General features: G+C 40.7%; 1 protein-coding gene across 2 annotated transcripts in view; it reads right to left on the reverse strand.

Moving 5' to 3' along the window:
- ddx4.S (DEAD-box helicase 4 S homeolog) overlaps positions 1-16247 on the reverse strand; it is a 75277-nt gene that overhangs the window by 7506 nt on the left and 51524 nt on the right. For both annotated transcript variants that reach the window (XM_018240974.2, XM_018240975.2), the window contains exons 17-22: positions 11042-11194; positions 10163-10317; positions 9772-9901; positions 6872-7038; positions 5154-5299; positions 4337-4436 (exon numbers count right to left, since the gene is read on the reverse strand). In XM_018240974.2, the coding sequence (XP_018096463.1) occupies positions 4337-4436; positions 5154-5299; positions 6872-7038; positions 9772-9901; positions 10163-10317; positions 11042-11194 (851 nt within the window). The remainder of the gene's footprint in view (positions 1-4336; positions 4437-5153; positions 5300-6871; positions 7039-9771; positions 9902-10162; positions 10318-11041; positions 11195-16247) is intronic.

The raw sequence follows: 16247 nt of genomic DNA on the forward strand, positions 1-16247 counted from the left end.
GGCGGAGCTACCAACGCCCAATGAAAATTGAGCAATTTTCTAAACGCTACTCCTCCCAGAGTTTTAGGAGTACAATTATGAAACTTTGCACACTTGTTCGACTCATACTCGAATAGGTTGCTTGTGCTTTGTTAAGCGATCCCAACCTCCGTGCCCCTGTGGCGACCCCCCGACGACCCCTTTTTTCCCCATAGACTTTCATTGGAAAACTTGAAACTTTTGCCACTTGTACAGCTTTGAAGTTACACTCACCAAACTTGGCTCATTTAGTCATGGGGTGAAACTGAAAAATTCTGTCCTATTTTGGGCACCCAAAAAAGTGGGCGGAGCCGCAAACAACCAATCAGATTTTCCCTATTGACTTCAATGAGAAAATGTAAACAGCTGTAATTCTCACAGTATTAAAGCTAGAGCTCTCCCAAACTTGGCACCGTGGGTCACTGGGTGACTCGGCTAAAATTTACCTAAAGTGGGCGGAGTCTACAACAGCCAATCAAATTTCAGCCATTCAAATAAATAGGAAAATGTTAAACTGCTGCCGCTCTTAGACGGTTAATGGCAGGGTCCTCAAACTTGGCACAGTTGGTCACTGGGGGACTGGGATTAAAATTAAGAAAAGTGGGTGGAGCCAAAACCAACCAATCAGATTTCTTTGATTGATTTTAATGAGAACAATTAAGAAGGCTGCCATTCTCTCAGTATTGATGTCAGGGACCTTGAATATCACAAATGTGGTCGCTGGGGGTTTCCACTTCAAGTTTAGAAAAAGTGGGCGGAGCCACCAACAACCAATCGAATTTCATTCATTGATTTTCAATAGAAAAAAATAAAAATGCTGCCATTTTTACACAATAAATGACAGCATTCCCAAACTTTGGAATGTTAGTCACTGAGTGACTGTGGTTCACAATTAGGAAAAAAAAGGGGCGGGGCAACAACAGCCAATCAGATTTCAGCCATTGACCTTAATTAAAAATGATAAACTGCTGCTATTATCACGGTTTAAATGCTAGGTGTACCAAACTTGGCTCAATTACTCACTGGGTGACTGCGGTCAAAATTTAGGAAAAGTGGGTGGAGCCAAAAACGGCCAATCAGTTTTCACCTATTGACTTCAATGTAAAATTTTTGATTACTGCCGTTCTCAGTTTTAAAACCAGAGGTCCCAAACTTAGCACTGACCATGACTAGGTAACTGGGGGTTAAAATTCAGAAAACTGGGCGGAGCTTAAGACAGCCAATCAGATTTCTTTGATTGATTTTAATGGGAACAATTAAGAAGGCTGCCATTCTCACAGTATTGATGTCAGGGACCTTGAATATCACAAATGTGGCCGCTGGGGGTTTCCACTTCAAGTTTAGAAAAAGTGGGCGGAGCCACCAACAACCAACCGAATTTCATTCATTGATTTTCACTAGAAAAAAATAAAAATGCTGCCATTTTTACACATTAAATCACAGCATTCACAAACTTTGAAATGTTAGTCACTGAGTGACTGTGGTTCATAATTAGGAAAAAAAGGGGCGGGGCAACAACAACCAATCAGATTTCAGCCATTGACCTTAAAGAAAAATGATAAACTGCTGCTATTATCACAGTTTAAATGCTAGGTGTACCAAACTTGACTCAATTACTCACTGGGTGACTGCGGTCAAAATTTAGGAAAAGTGGGTGGAGCCAAAAACAGCCAATCAGTTTTCACCTCTTGACTTTAATGTAAAATTTTGTATTACCGCCGTTCTCACAGTTTTAAAACCGGAGGCCCCAAACTTGGCACTGACCATGACTAGGTAACTGGGGTTAAAATTCAGAAAACTGGGCGGAGCTTAAGACAGCCAATCACATTTTACCAAACGCTATTCAATGGGAATATTTAAATTCCTGTCAATCTTACACTGTTAATGTAAGAGTGCTCAAACTTGGTCCATTTGGTGAAGGGGTGACTGGGATGCAAATGTTTAAAAGTGGGCGGAGCCAAAAATAGCCAGTTTGTTTGAATGGATTTCAATGGTAAAATTGGATTGGCTTTAAATTTCACCATTTTAATCCGGATTCTACCGACTTTGTGTACTCTCTAGGCACCGGGGGCGACTGGGCAAGACACCTATAGCGTTTCATAGCCAACATCCCGTGGTTTCTTCAGAAACGACACCCTCTAGTTTGTCTAATTACTTTTGAGCCCCTGAAATGAAGTGATTGTGTTAAAAAAAGACTTTAGTTCCTCACATTTTTATGCAATCTTTTTGTTCAACCCACTGAATTAAAGCTGAAAGTCTGCAGCTCAACTACATCTGAGTTGTATCATTTAAAATCCATTGTGGTCATGTACAGAACCAAAATTAGAAAATAAGTTGTCTCTGTCGAAAGATTTATGGGCCTAACTGTATGCTTTAATGTGGGATTACAGATTTGTCATTAGCCGCGCTGCTAGACTAAAATTCAATGCCTGCACAGAGAATACAATACTGAGAGGACAAATGTCCACAACCTCTAATAAGCTACAGAATCATAAGGGAAATGAAAATACCTCATACACAAGTGTGTAAGCAATTCTTATAAAATTCCATATTGGAAAACTAATTTAAGGTTTAAAGAATTTCCTGAATTGAATAAGGCACTCGGATAATGGGGGAGACACCTTCAAGATTACTTGAAAGCAGAATCTCTGTGGCTGGTAGTTACCTCTGAACTACTGTCTCAATATAAACGAAACAAGATAGCAGAAGACTGCCTATTAAGGGTCAGGGCACACAGGCAGATTCGGGAGATTAGTTGCCCGGCGACAAATCTCCTCTTCTTCGGGGCGACTAATCTCCCCGAAGTGCCTCCCCGCCAGCTAAAATGTGAATTGCCGCTCAGGTACCATGACACACATATGGTGGTCGTGCCCAAGAGTGACACGTTTTTGGACTCGGGTTTACAATATGATTTGCTCTATTCTGCAACTTAACCTAGTAATGACCCCATCTGAAGCCCTCTTGGGAGTTCCCCCTAGGAGAGTTCCTACTCTGAAGCTCAAATTATTGAACCATATTTTCCTAGCCGCTAGGCAAACCATTGCTAAATCATGGAAATCTCCTAACATCAATTTTGCAATGTTTAGAAGCAAACTGGACTGGATCTTCATTAACGACAGACTCTCTGGCCTAGCCTCTGAAAATCTTCCAAAAGTAATGAAAATTTGGCAGCCTTGGATTTCATATAGGTTTGGCGAGACTATACCTCTTAGTATAACATCATTGTAAAGCCTGTTCTATAAAACTGGAAATACTGCATACATCATTTTATATACACCATTAATGAGACTTAGGATGTAAATTTAATGGCTGTTCTTTGCCCCTTTAGGTTTCATCCCCCCCCTTTTTTTTTTCCTCTATAGGATTTTATTTTCTGTATTCCCAGGATACCTAATGCTAAACTTTAACTGCATTTACGATGTTTAGGCTAAGTTTAAATAGCCAACAAAAATGTACCTAACCACCATCCTGTTATGATCTGTTGCATTATACAGGGAACTGTCCCTACAGCTAACACAAAACCTTAACCAACTACCCGATATCGTTAACTATCGGTCACTTACATTGGGGCATATTTCTATTGACAATACAGAGTAACCAAATGCAAAACAACTACTCAAGTATGGTTGAATTGTGTAACTGTTTACTACCTTGAAACACTGTATAACTATCAACAATGCAATTCTTTAAAGAATGTCAAGTTATGTGAAAGTTTATTTTCTGAAAATTTTCATGAATAAAAACATTTTAAAAAAAAAATTTAAGTTGCCCGCAGGATGGCACTCGCAGCAATTCGTTGCCCGAAATTGCATCACGAGGAAATCCCCCAGAATCTGCCTGTGTGCCCTGACCCTAACAGTCCAAGAGGAGACTTGACTTCTGCTTAGGGATGCACCGAATCCACTATTTTGGATTCGGCCGAACCCCCGAATCCTTTGCAAAAGATGCGGCCAAATACCGAACCGAATCCTTTGCGAAACATTCGGCCGAATACCGAATCGAATCCTAATTTGCATATGGAAATTAGGGGTGGGAAGGGGAAAACATTTTTTACTTCCTTGTTTTCTAACAAAAAGTCCCGCGGTTTCCCTCCCTGCCTCTAATTTGCATATGAAAATTAGGATTCGGTACATCCCTACTTCTGCTACACTGTTTAAGTCAGAACTGGAGGGGGGGAAGGAAAATATTGCTTTCAGTCACAAACTAATGAATATTTAATTTGTGCATAGTAGAAAGTTGCTTAGAATTATATTTTGACAATTGCTTTAAATACTTGCCCTTAATGGGCTATGATATATTTTTTTTAAAAGCTACTTACCCATGAATGCTCGTTGTTGAAATATGTTCTTGACAAAGGAAACTGGCAATAACATCTGCTTTCTTTTTTGTATTCACAAAAATCATTGTGCGCTCATTGCCTGCAAGATAGATTTAATGAATAATTAGTATGTATGCATATTGTTCATGTTAAATATTCTATTTGTTCCCCACTGCATGTTGAGACTACTGAACAACTAATTTCAGACCAGTTATTGACGGGCGCATTCATCTAAAAAGTATAATGCAGAGAATTAATGAAACTCTAGGTAAATTATGTAAAATAAGTTAACACTCTGTAGAGAAATGCTTGAGATAAAAGGCAAATGTGGGAACCTTTTTTTATTCACTGTGATCCTTCCTGAATGTCATCATTTCACATTCATAAGGTTTGATGTCATCAACCAAAAATATATAGTCTCCAATATCTAAAGCAGCCATACATGGAAAGATCTAATGATCTATCGGGACTGTCAAAACTGATCCTTCCTTGCTTTGTTATTGCTCTAATCTGATAATCATGACCAGCGAACCAATTAAACTGGAAAAACTTAAAATAAAAAAAAATGTTCTACTGAAAAACCCTTCTATTTAAAAATGGTACGTTTCTGGAAGCTTTATTTTCTCCATGCTCATTAGGTTTCCTCCTACACTGCATACAGAAAGATGAATGGGCAGATCACAGTGTACATATGGGATAAACACCATAGATTATAAACCCCACTGAGGAAGCAAATAATGTAAATGATGTAAAAATCTGCAGAATATATCAGCACTATAGCTGAACTGGCTCTTTTAATGTGCTTAAAATAATGTACCTGAGTTTTGCAGAATTTTAAGCAGCCTGTCCTTCTTTCCATATTCTCTTACTTCAAGAATTGTTTGCTCCACATCACTACAAGCTCCTCCAACTAATCCGACCACAACAAAGAAATGATTGGATTTCAAAAACTTCAAAGCCAACCTATACACAGGACAGACAACAAAAAACATGCTACCAGTAAGCATAATTTAGTAACTCCTGTATTATTAGAATGATTTTTTTGTGAATCTAAACAAGCACTCAAGGTGCAGTGAGCGACAGATTGCTGAGAGGGGGATAGTGAAGAATAACTATTTCAGAAACCATACATTTGTATATTTTTCTAAATTGAGCACTGTAATGGTTAAGCTGAGCTCAGGAGAGGTGGTTAGGAGAGAAAAAATAGGATCAGAGCTAGAGCAGAGTTTCTATGGGAACCAGCAATGCTATCTTTTCATTGGCTGTTAGACTGGAGGGTGTTTTTAGTAATCTGAGCTGAGAAGAACTGAGAATGCTCATAAACCAACAGCCAAATTCACGAGGGAGAGGGCAGAGTGGGTTAGAGGAGGAGAAGGATTTCTAAGTGATTAAGGGGATGCTGCAGCCTTATTGTTAACATTTTAACGACCAGAGTGGCAGTTATCTAGATTTTAAAAAGGTTGTTCACCGATTTTTGAGGGGGAGGGGGGTTACATGTCCTTTAAAGGGTAACTATTGCAAAATATAAGCTTCCTCATACTGAAATAAACGTTAAAATAGTTTCTGAAATTATCAAGTTTATGTTCACTATCAATCTCTTAGCATCTGTTTCTCTTCATTCTGTCTTCATGCAGCAGTTGGCTGTCAGTCACTGACAGTTAGATCCAATATATCTTATAGGTGGGCTCCCTTTCCTAGCAGATATATTAGAGCTCACGCAAATAACCGATTCCAGTAAACAAAATCTAACAAAATAAATGCCTTTTGCACAAATCCTGCGTGTAGAGAGACATGATGTCTGGTGATTTTAACAGAGTGAGCTCTAATACATCTTCTAGGCAAAAGGAGCCCTCCTATAAAATATATTGGATCTGTTAATGAATAGCTGACACCCAACTCCTGAATAAAGACAGAGTGTAGAGAAACAGATGCTAAAAGAGGAATAGTGAAGTAAACTTGATTATTTCAGAAACAATGCAGAATATTTCATTGATTGTACTTAGAAAGTTTCTTATTTCAGTAGGATTAAGCTTATATTAAATTTTCATTTTCGTGATAGTTCCCCTTTAACGGACATGTAACCTCCCCCCAAAAAAAATGTAATCAGGGGGAAGCAAGGGGTAAATAGTAGTCATGTTTCCTCCTATAAAGACAAAAACGAGTTTGGGTCGAGAAATGCTGCAAGTTTTGTTATTCCTGAGAATAGCTGTGTACTCCATGCAGGAGGATCATGAAAAGCTTTACAGGTGTCCTGGGAGAAGTCTTCCCTTGGCAAGCTCTACTTTAGGGTATGAGTAATTTCTAAACAGGAAAAAGGACCTTTGTGGTGACACAAGAAGTGGGTAGGGGGGTGGTGGAAAAATGTCAACTTAAATGTGATGGATTTTGTAAAATGTTTTCAGAAAATGACTTACATTGACTTATTTGCAAACTGACATCTCATACTTTTCTGTTATAGGAAAACCTGTTGCTAGTCTGATTTTGGTGACTATACTATATACAGGCTTTTCCCAAACCATGTTTATTCTACATTACCTCCGGACTTCTTCAGGATAGGTAGCACTGAACATTAGTGTTTGTCGCTCTTCATTTTTCGGCATTCCTGGACTTTCGATTAATCTGTTAATTTCTTTGGCAAATCCCATATCCAACATGCGATCCGCTTCATCCAGAACTAGATATTTTAGCTTACTTAAGCCAATCTTAACAGAATAGGAAATAATAGATATAAATATACATGCATATGAAGTCGGTTTAGTCTTTTATACATAGAACTGCTCCTACGCAGCAAATGCAAACAGACATTTCACACAAACATATAATTGGCTGGTTATCCGGTCATGATTTACACTCCATTTAAATCGTTATGGTAATGGTTGGAGTCATGTGTTATGACAACAGCTGGAAGGTTACAGGTTGAAAAAACAATATAGGGTGCAGTTGAGTGTGTAAAGTACAAAAAATAGTAAAATATGTGGTAAGACAAGAGCAGGTGTTAAACAAAGGGTCACCACACCTCAGGCACCTTGACAAAAGATCACAAAAGACTAAGCACTGGCTAAACCAAATACATGTTTTGGAGGACATAGAGAACAATTAACAACTTGGTACACCACAAGCTATTAATCATCAGGATCTGTGCACGATACATACAATGTTGGCTCATGACAGGTTCTTTAGTATCCTGGTGACTGTGGCAGGTCTCAACCTGTGTCAGGGCAGATATTGCAGAAACAATTATTTCTAACAGGCTGACGGGTACAGGTAAGGGGGAAGTGACTTCCACATACATAGTGGCTTATTTATGAGGGAACTACAGTTAGGTCCATAAATATTTGGACAGACAACTTTTTTTAATTTGATTCTGTACATTACCACAATGAATTTTAAATGAAACAACTCAGATGCAGTTAAACTGCAGACTTTCAGCTTTAATTCAGTTTAATTGCGATTCTGAGAAATTGCTACAATATTAGGAGTGGCAAAATCTACAGTTTGGTAAATCCTGAGAAAGAAAGAAAGCAAGCAAGCACTGGTGAACTCAGCATATGCCGAGAATTTCCCACACCAGTCAGTTGAACTGAAGAAGCTGCTCGGATGAGTAGTGAAACGTCTTCATTGATTACTCAGCAAGTCCAGTTGTTTTTAGATTTACCTATACTAGAAACACCATGGAAATCATTCTGCGATCATCCACCACTGTAGTCTTCCGTGGACGTCCAGGTCTTTTTGATTATTGATTACTCGGCAAGTCCAGTTGTTTTAGATTTACCTATACTAGATATACCATGACCTGGAGGAATGAAAATCTTCATAGTCATATTTCCATGGTGAAGAGAAACCCCTTCACAACAGCCAAACAAGTGAACAACACTCTCCAGGAGGTAGGCGTATCAATATCCAAGTCTACCATAAAGAGAGGACTGCATAAAAGTAAATACAGAGGGTGCACTGCAAGGTGCAAGCCACTCATAAGCCTCAAGAATAGAAAGGCTAGTTTGGACTTTACTAAAAAAAACATCTAAAAAAACCAAAGAAAATATTCTTTGGACAGATAAAACTAAGATCAACCTCTACTAGAATGATAAGAAAAAATATGGCGAAGGCGTGGAACAGCTTATGAGCCAAAGCATACCACATCATCTAAAAAACATGGTGGAGGCAGTGGGATGGCTTGGGCGTGCATGGCTGCCAGTGGCACTGGGAAACTAGTATCTATCCATGATGTTACAGAAGCAGCCGAATGAATTCTGAGGTGTTCAGAGACACTGCTGCTCAAATCCAGCTAAATTCAGTCAAATTGTTTGGGAGGCGTTTCATAATACAGATGGACAATGACACAAAACATACAGCCAAAGCAACCCAGGAGTTTATTAAAGCAAAGAAGTGGAATATTCTTGAATGGCCAAGTCAGTCACCTGATCTGAACCCAATTGAGCTGCATTTCACTTGTTGAAGACTAAACTTCAGACAGAAAGGCCCACAAACAGCAAGTGAAAGCCACAGCAGTAAAGGCCTTGCAAAGCATTAAAAAGGAGGAAACCCAGAATCTGGTGATGTCCATGAGTTCAAGACTTCAGGCTGTCATTGCCAGCAAAGGGGTTTCAACCAAGTTTCAGAAATGAAGATTTTATTTTCAGTTTTTTTAATTTGTCTAATTACTTTTGAGCCCCTGAAATGAAGTGATTGTTTTAAAAAAGGCTTTAGTTCCTCGCATTTTTATGCAATCTTTTTGTTCAATCCACTGAATTAAAGCTGAAAGTCTGCAGTTCGAATGCGTTATTTAAAATTCATTATGGTAATGTATAGAACCAAAATTAGAAAAAAGTTCTCTCTGTGAAAATATTTATGGACCTAACTATATGCCCCCCCCCCGATACTGTATTTGCTGACCTGTAACTGGACCCTAGAGTAAGGATACCCAGAATCCAAAAACTAAAGGGAAGAGAGTGTATGATGGTCATTAGCCAGCACTTAAAAGTCCAAAATGAAGGATTATAGAAACATACAGCAGCAAAGAGTTTTCTACATTGTTTAATAAATTGCCTATCATCCAAAACTGAATATATCTGAGTAAAATATATACAGGTATGGGATCCGGAAACCCATTATCCAGAAAGCTCTGAATTAGGGAAAAGCCATCTCCCATAGATTCCAATATAATCAAATGATCCAAATTTTTAAAAGCGATCTCCCTTTCCTCTGTAATAATAAAACATTACCGTGTACTTGATCCCAACTAAGATATTAACCCTTATTGGAAGCAAAACCAGCTTATTGGTTTTATTTAATGTTTACATGATTTTCTAGTAGACTTAAGGTCTACTAGAAAGATCCCTTATCTGGAAAACCCCAGTTCTCCAGCAATCTGGATAATAGTTTCCTATACCTGTAATTGCAATATATACTGCCATGTTAACAGTCTCCATACTTGCCTTTTCTTTACTTATTATGTCCATCAATCTTCCAGGGGTTGCACAAAGTATATTGCACCCTCTTTCAACGTCCTTCATTGCATGCACAGGTTGTATACCTCCATATACAACTACTGGACGCACGCAGGTTCTACAAAACAAAAAGGTTAATCAAAAGCTTTTGCATAAAACTATCAAGGACTTTTCACTAGGGGCTCTTCGACGGATGCTCCATGTCTGCATTTTTTGTAAGTTGCCATTTCATTGTGCATAGTAGGTAGTGATAAGCCCAGTTAAGTCTCACAAACATTCACAGGCTTTGCAATTAACTACTCAAATTATTCAATTTAAAAAAAATATATATATTTTTAATGCTTCTTTGATGTTTAATGTAAAGGGGAAAAAACCCTACCCGTGTGAAAATTTTCGAGCATCGAGATATATCTGGTTAATAAGTTCTCTGGTAGGGGCAATAATTATGGCTTCCGGTTCCTGAAGTGTTAAGAACTGACTGGCTGTAATTCCTTCATTCATCATATGACTGAGAATTGGCAAAAGAAAAGCAGCCTAAAGAAAATGTTAAAATGCATTACGATAAAATGTCCTTTTTTCCCTGTAATAATAAAACAGAACATTGTATTTCATCTTAACAAAGATAAAATGAATCCTTAATGGAGTAAAAACAATCCTATTGGGTTTTTTATTGAGCTTTACCCCATCTGTCTGTGTTCCCCGGAGACGGCAGAGAAAAGTAATTAAGAAATGGATGCTCCATGACAATTCATTGATAATCAGTGAAACATAACCTCACTATTTGCTCAAGTTTTGCTACGTTTAAGCTATACCTATAGCTTCTAAACCCAGCCCACTGAGCAAGTTCAAAACCACTGCCATGCAAAAGACAGCCCTACAAAATCAAAAACTGGGAGCTGATGTGACAGATATCACAGCATAGATATGAAGGCATTTCTAACCTTAATTCTCTTTTAAATTAATCTGATATTGGTGCCATGGACTCTACCTTCCAAGGCATTAATATGAAATTGTTGTTGTGTGAGTGATCCCTAGCCCCTCCCAAAAATAATCTGCCTCACACACTACAACATGCTAATCCCTGGTAGAAGTGAAGCACATAACTGCTGCAAGTAGGGTCACATCAACAGTCTACCGTATTTGCCAATATATGAATCGACTATTCCAATATTCTGTTTTGTCTACATAATGCTCCTCCCTCTTCTGCTATTACAGCTTCACCTGAAAGCAATTCTTAGTCACATAAATTAATACTCACGGTTTTACCAGAACCGGTCTGTGCACAAGCCATTAAATCGTGGCCAGCCAGTATAATAGGTATGCTGTGTTTCTGCACTGGTGTTAGCTTTATATATCCAGCTTTAGCAACATTCCTCCTTAGTGTCTCACAAAGGTTTGCTTCTTCAAAAGTCTACATGGGTAAAAAAATTTCAGTTTTTAAGCACAAACTTGACTTTGAACATTGTAACTTTTTCTCAATATTTTATCCATGCTTTAATTTGTGAACCAAACGCTACATTGTTCCCATCAGGCTTAAAGGAAAAGGACAGACTAGAATTAAGTAAGATTTATCAGAAAGGTCTATATAAATACACCAATAAACCCTCAAAGTAATGTTGCGCTGTCAAAAGAAACACAGCATTTCTTTCCTTCTATTGTGTACACATGGACTTCTGTATCAGACTTCCTGTTTTTATCTTCAACCTCCAGGACACGGGCTTGAGCATGCTCAGTTTGCTCCTCACCCTCTCCCTGCTGTAATCTGAGCCCAGAGCTATGAGTGAGCAGGGAGAGACTAGGGCAGGGAGTGATGTCACACCAAGCTAATATGGTAGCTGCTATCCTAAACAGAGAGATCGTCTAAAGCTGTTTACTATGGTTAAGCATTCTTCAGAACAAATATAGTGGTATAGATTTCACTATTGTGGCTTTTTTTGTTGACCTACATTGGGGGGCACAGGCACCATGGGGATGAAGATCCTGTTGCTTGGAGAATGGACACTAAAATGTTAAAGTGGCTACTCCTCCCTCTGGGCTTCATCCCCCGCCTACCTCCTCAATCCTCAATTTTCTGGCTGAAGAAGGAATGACTAGCCCTACTTAAAAACCCATGAAGAGGAGAAGCCCCTCCCCAAGGCAAGCTAAGCACAGCATTTTCTCAGCATTTATGCTGGCTACACTTGCCTGTTGGTTTGGTATACAGTCTATAACTTACTAAGATTAGAACAAATGAATTTTGAAAAAACACAGGGAGGGAAGGTCTGTGTCCCCCAATGTAGGTCAAGAAAAAAGGATTTAACAAATAGTACAAAAATGTATTTTTCTCTTGCCTAGATTAGGGGACACAGGCACCATGGGAATGTCCCAAAGCTACCCATGAGGACGGGACTAGTAACCCCTAGGGGCAAATTTACTAAAGTGCGAAGCAGCTAACGCTAGCGGGAATTCACCAGCGTGACGTCATTTCGTTACTTCGCCAATTTACTAACGGGTGCTGGCGTAAAATCGCTAGCGAAGTGGACCTACTCTAGCGCTACTCCGCACCCTTACGCCAGGCGAAGTTGGACTATATCGAAGGGATGTAACTACGCTAATTCACTAACTTGCGCATTTTACTGAACGTTACCTCTTGCGCCAGACTTGCCTTCGCCAGTTCAGACCAGGTGAAGTGCAATAGAGTAGATAGGGCTTGCTTCAAAAAAAAAGTCCCAAAAAACGCTGGCGTGATAGGCTGAAAAAGATCAACGTTTTTTTTGGGGGTACCCTCCTTCCCCCCTACATTTCCTAACATATGGCAACGATACAGTGGGCACATGTGTAGGGCAATAGAACACCTTTATTTTATTTTTTAAAGGTTTCCTGGGCTTGTGTAGTGTGATGTAGTTTGCGCCGTATGCAAATTAGGCATCGCTAGTGTAACTTCGCTTTGCCTGACGAACGGTAGCGCAACTTCACAATTTAGTGAATTGGCGTAGCGCTGTCGAAGTGCAGGGAAGCTGACGCTGGTGCAACTTCGGATCTTAGTGAATTTGCCCCCTAGTGTTCCGGGATAACTGCCTGTAATGCTTTCCTCCCAAACCTGTTCCGCCAAAGCTTGGTGGCAAGTGAAGGAGTACAATGAACCCTGGACTTCCAAAGGTGTGGGTTTACATCCTACTTCATAGGCCTTCAGGATAGCCAACCTAATCCATAGTGGCCTTAGATGCCCGAAGACCCTTTCTTGGTCCATCTGGTAAGACAGACTGTCCACCTTCCTGATGCTCTTGGTAGCCTTAGTATAAGTGTGAAGGGAACGAACCCCAGCCAAAGTATGTAACTTCTGCTCCAGTTGTGTTTTTGGGTCTGAGAAGGCACTCACAGGTCTTGGTTCAAATGGAATTCTGACAACACTTTCGGAAAGAATTCCGGGGTTGGTCTCAACACTACTTGTCCTTGTGGAAAATCAGGTATGGTGGACGACAGGATAGGGCTGCCATTTCTGAAACTCTTCTAGCAGAAGTAATAGTGAGCAGGAAGACCGCTTTAACAATTAGCATGGGCAGTGTAATTGAATCCAAGGGCTCGAAAGGATGGTCTTGCATTACCGAAAGTACCAAGTTTAGGTCCCAGGAAGGAATCGGGTGATGGTACGTTGGATCCAATCTTAGTGCACCCTGGAGGAAAGTCCTGACGTTCGGTAACAGAGCCAGCTGTTGTTGAAAGAGAATGGATAAGGCTGACACTTGAACCTTCAACGAGCTGAGTGCCAGCCCTTTGTCTAGTCCCTCCTGAAGAAATAACAGGAGGTTACCTTCTTCCCATGACTCTGGCTGTATGAGTCATTGAACTCGCACCAGGATATGAATGTCTTCCATACACTGTGATAGATACGGGTCGCAACAGTTTTTCTGGCCCCTAGCAATGACGGTAAGGCCTTCTGTGGGACTCCTGATCTGGTTAGAAGTAGGGCTTCAAGTGCCATGCCGTTTAAGCCAGCCGTGTCGAATTCGGGTGGACGATTGATCCCTGATTACAGGTCTCTTCTGTCTGGAAGATGGAATGGTGCATCCACTGCCAGGCTTATTAGTTCCATGTACCATGTGTGGCGCAGCCAGTAAAATGCCACCAGTATCGCCTCCACCCATTCTGCTCTTATTTTCTTGATGACTCTTGGCAGCAGAGCCAGGGGGGGGGGGAGACATAGACTAGGCCACGGGACCACCAGTGCGTCCACCACCAACGCTAATGGATCTTTGCTTCTCGCTATGAACTCTGAGTTTGTTGTTGTACCTGGATGCCATCAAGACGTGCCCCACCTTGCCACTATCAGTTGAAACTCCTCTGGGTGAAGACTCCACTTGCCGTGATCTATTGTTTCTCGGCTTAGAAAATCCGCTATTCAATTTTCCACTCCTGGAATGTGTACCGCGATGATGGCTGGGACTATTTTCTCCGCCCATATTAGAATCCTTTGTACTTCTGTGAGCGCCGCTTGACTACTTGTGCCTCCTGGTGGTTGATGTAGGCCACTGCCATCACATCGTCTGACTGTATTCTTACCGGTAGACCTCAGTCTGGTTGACCAGTGGATTAGTGAGTGGTGGATTGCTCTGAGTTCCAGAACGTTGATGGGGAGCTGATGCTCCTCTGGTGTCCAACGTCCTTGTACTGTTTGATCCCCTAGAACGCCTCCCCAGCCCTGCAGACTGGAATCGTTTGTTATGACCATCCACCTGTGGCTGGGGAATAATTTTCCTGAATAAAGTGTCGTTGGACAAAGCCACCAAGAGAGTGATAGTTGAACTGGACTTCACAACTGAATCCTGCAGTCTAGGTCCATACGGTTCTTCCTCTGGTGTTGCAAGATAAACCTCAGTAATGGTCTGGTGTGTAGTTAAGCACAGGGAATCGCAGGGAAGAATGATACCATTGTCCCCAGGACCCTCATGGCGGATTGTAGCGGTACTAGTTCCGTCCTCTGAAAAGCCGATGATCTACTGTGAATGAAGCTGATCTGGTTCTGCGGAAGGAAAGCTTTCCCAGCTTAAGTATCTAGGACAAGGCCTAAATACTCTGTATTCTGGGATGGAATAAGTCGACTTCTGGAAGTTTATTTGCCAGCCCACGTGAGTTATTATTTTTACAGTGTGTGGCTCGTGGCCAGAGACATGGAGGGGGCATTGAAGAGGAGGTCGTCCAGGTATGGTATGACCCCCAAGCCCTGCAGTCGTAGCTCCTCTAGGGCTCAGGCCATGACCTTGGTGAAGTTCCTTGGTGCGGAAGATAGCCTGAAGGGAAGTGCCACAAATTGCCAATGTTCTCCTGCCACCGAAAAGCAAAGAAATCGATGGTGGTTTGGGTGTATGGGTACATGTAGGTATGCATTCTTGATGTCTATCACTGCCATAAACTCCTCCCTTTCCAGTGACATTAACACAGTCTGAATGGATTCCATCTTGATGTGGTGCTTTTTTACGTGATCATTGAGGGCCTTTAAGTCTAAGACTGGGTACTGGGTACTAAATAGAGGTTTGAGTAGAACCCTAGACCTCTCTCCTTGGTGGGGACCATCTCCACTACCCCGAAAGTGGCCAAGCTGTGGAAGCCTTGATATAAAGAACCTTCTTGGGGGTAGATGTGCAAACTCTAAGAGATAGCCATGGGAGAGTATGTGTTGAACTATAACAAACAAGGAAAAGTTGTGCTCACCACTAATTTTTAAACCATTAGGCGGGGGGGGGGGGTGCAATGAGGCTGTGACCACAAAATACATATAGACAAATACAAGAGTCCTCTGCACTCAACCCATTATCAATATATTTAAGACATAGACATTGACGTAGTTGGCCAGCTTAAATATATTGCAATATATGGACAATCCCTGTTTAAAGGGTAAGGCATTTTTTAGTAGCAGTATGCACAAAATGTCTATGTCTTAAATATATTGATTATGGGTTGAGTGCAGAGGACTCTTGTATTTGTCTAGATTATGTGTAGAACCCAGAGATCCTGAACTTTCTGCCTCCACACCTCCAGAAAGCTTCTTAAGCGTCCACCTAAGAGAATCTCTCTCTCTTAAAAGCAGCTTACTGACGGGGGAGGATTTAGCATTCAGACTGAAACCATTGTTCAAGACACACTGATTACAAGGAATGCTATTATGCAGAGAAATACGTTTTTATACTATGACCAAAGGTAAACAAGTTAGGGACCGCCATTTGGGGTTTACCTTGACGTGGTATGGTGGCTTTTCAACTTTATGATCATAACTTTGTAACTAAAAACCCCTGTTTTGTAAACATATGAACTTGCATTTATACTGAATTATTTGTGAAACAGGGGACCAGGGAAGTGCATTGTAAGTAGCACTTCCATTATACTTAAATATACTTTAACTTAGCCTTTAGAGTGCTCCCACAACCCCCCAAATTTTATACGCCTAAGAGAATGCTCTCTAGGGTGGGCACGTACTCATGCGGAGGGTG

This window comes from Xenopus laevis, chromosome 1S (assembly GCF_017654675.1).
Source record: "Xenopus laevis strain J_2021 chromosome 1S, Xenopus_laevis_v10.1, whole genome shotgun sequence".
Lineage (NCBI taxonomy): Eukaryota > Metazoa > Chordata > Amphibia > Anura > Pipidae > Xenopus > Xenopus laevis.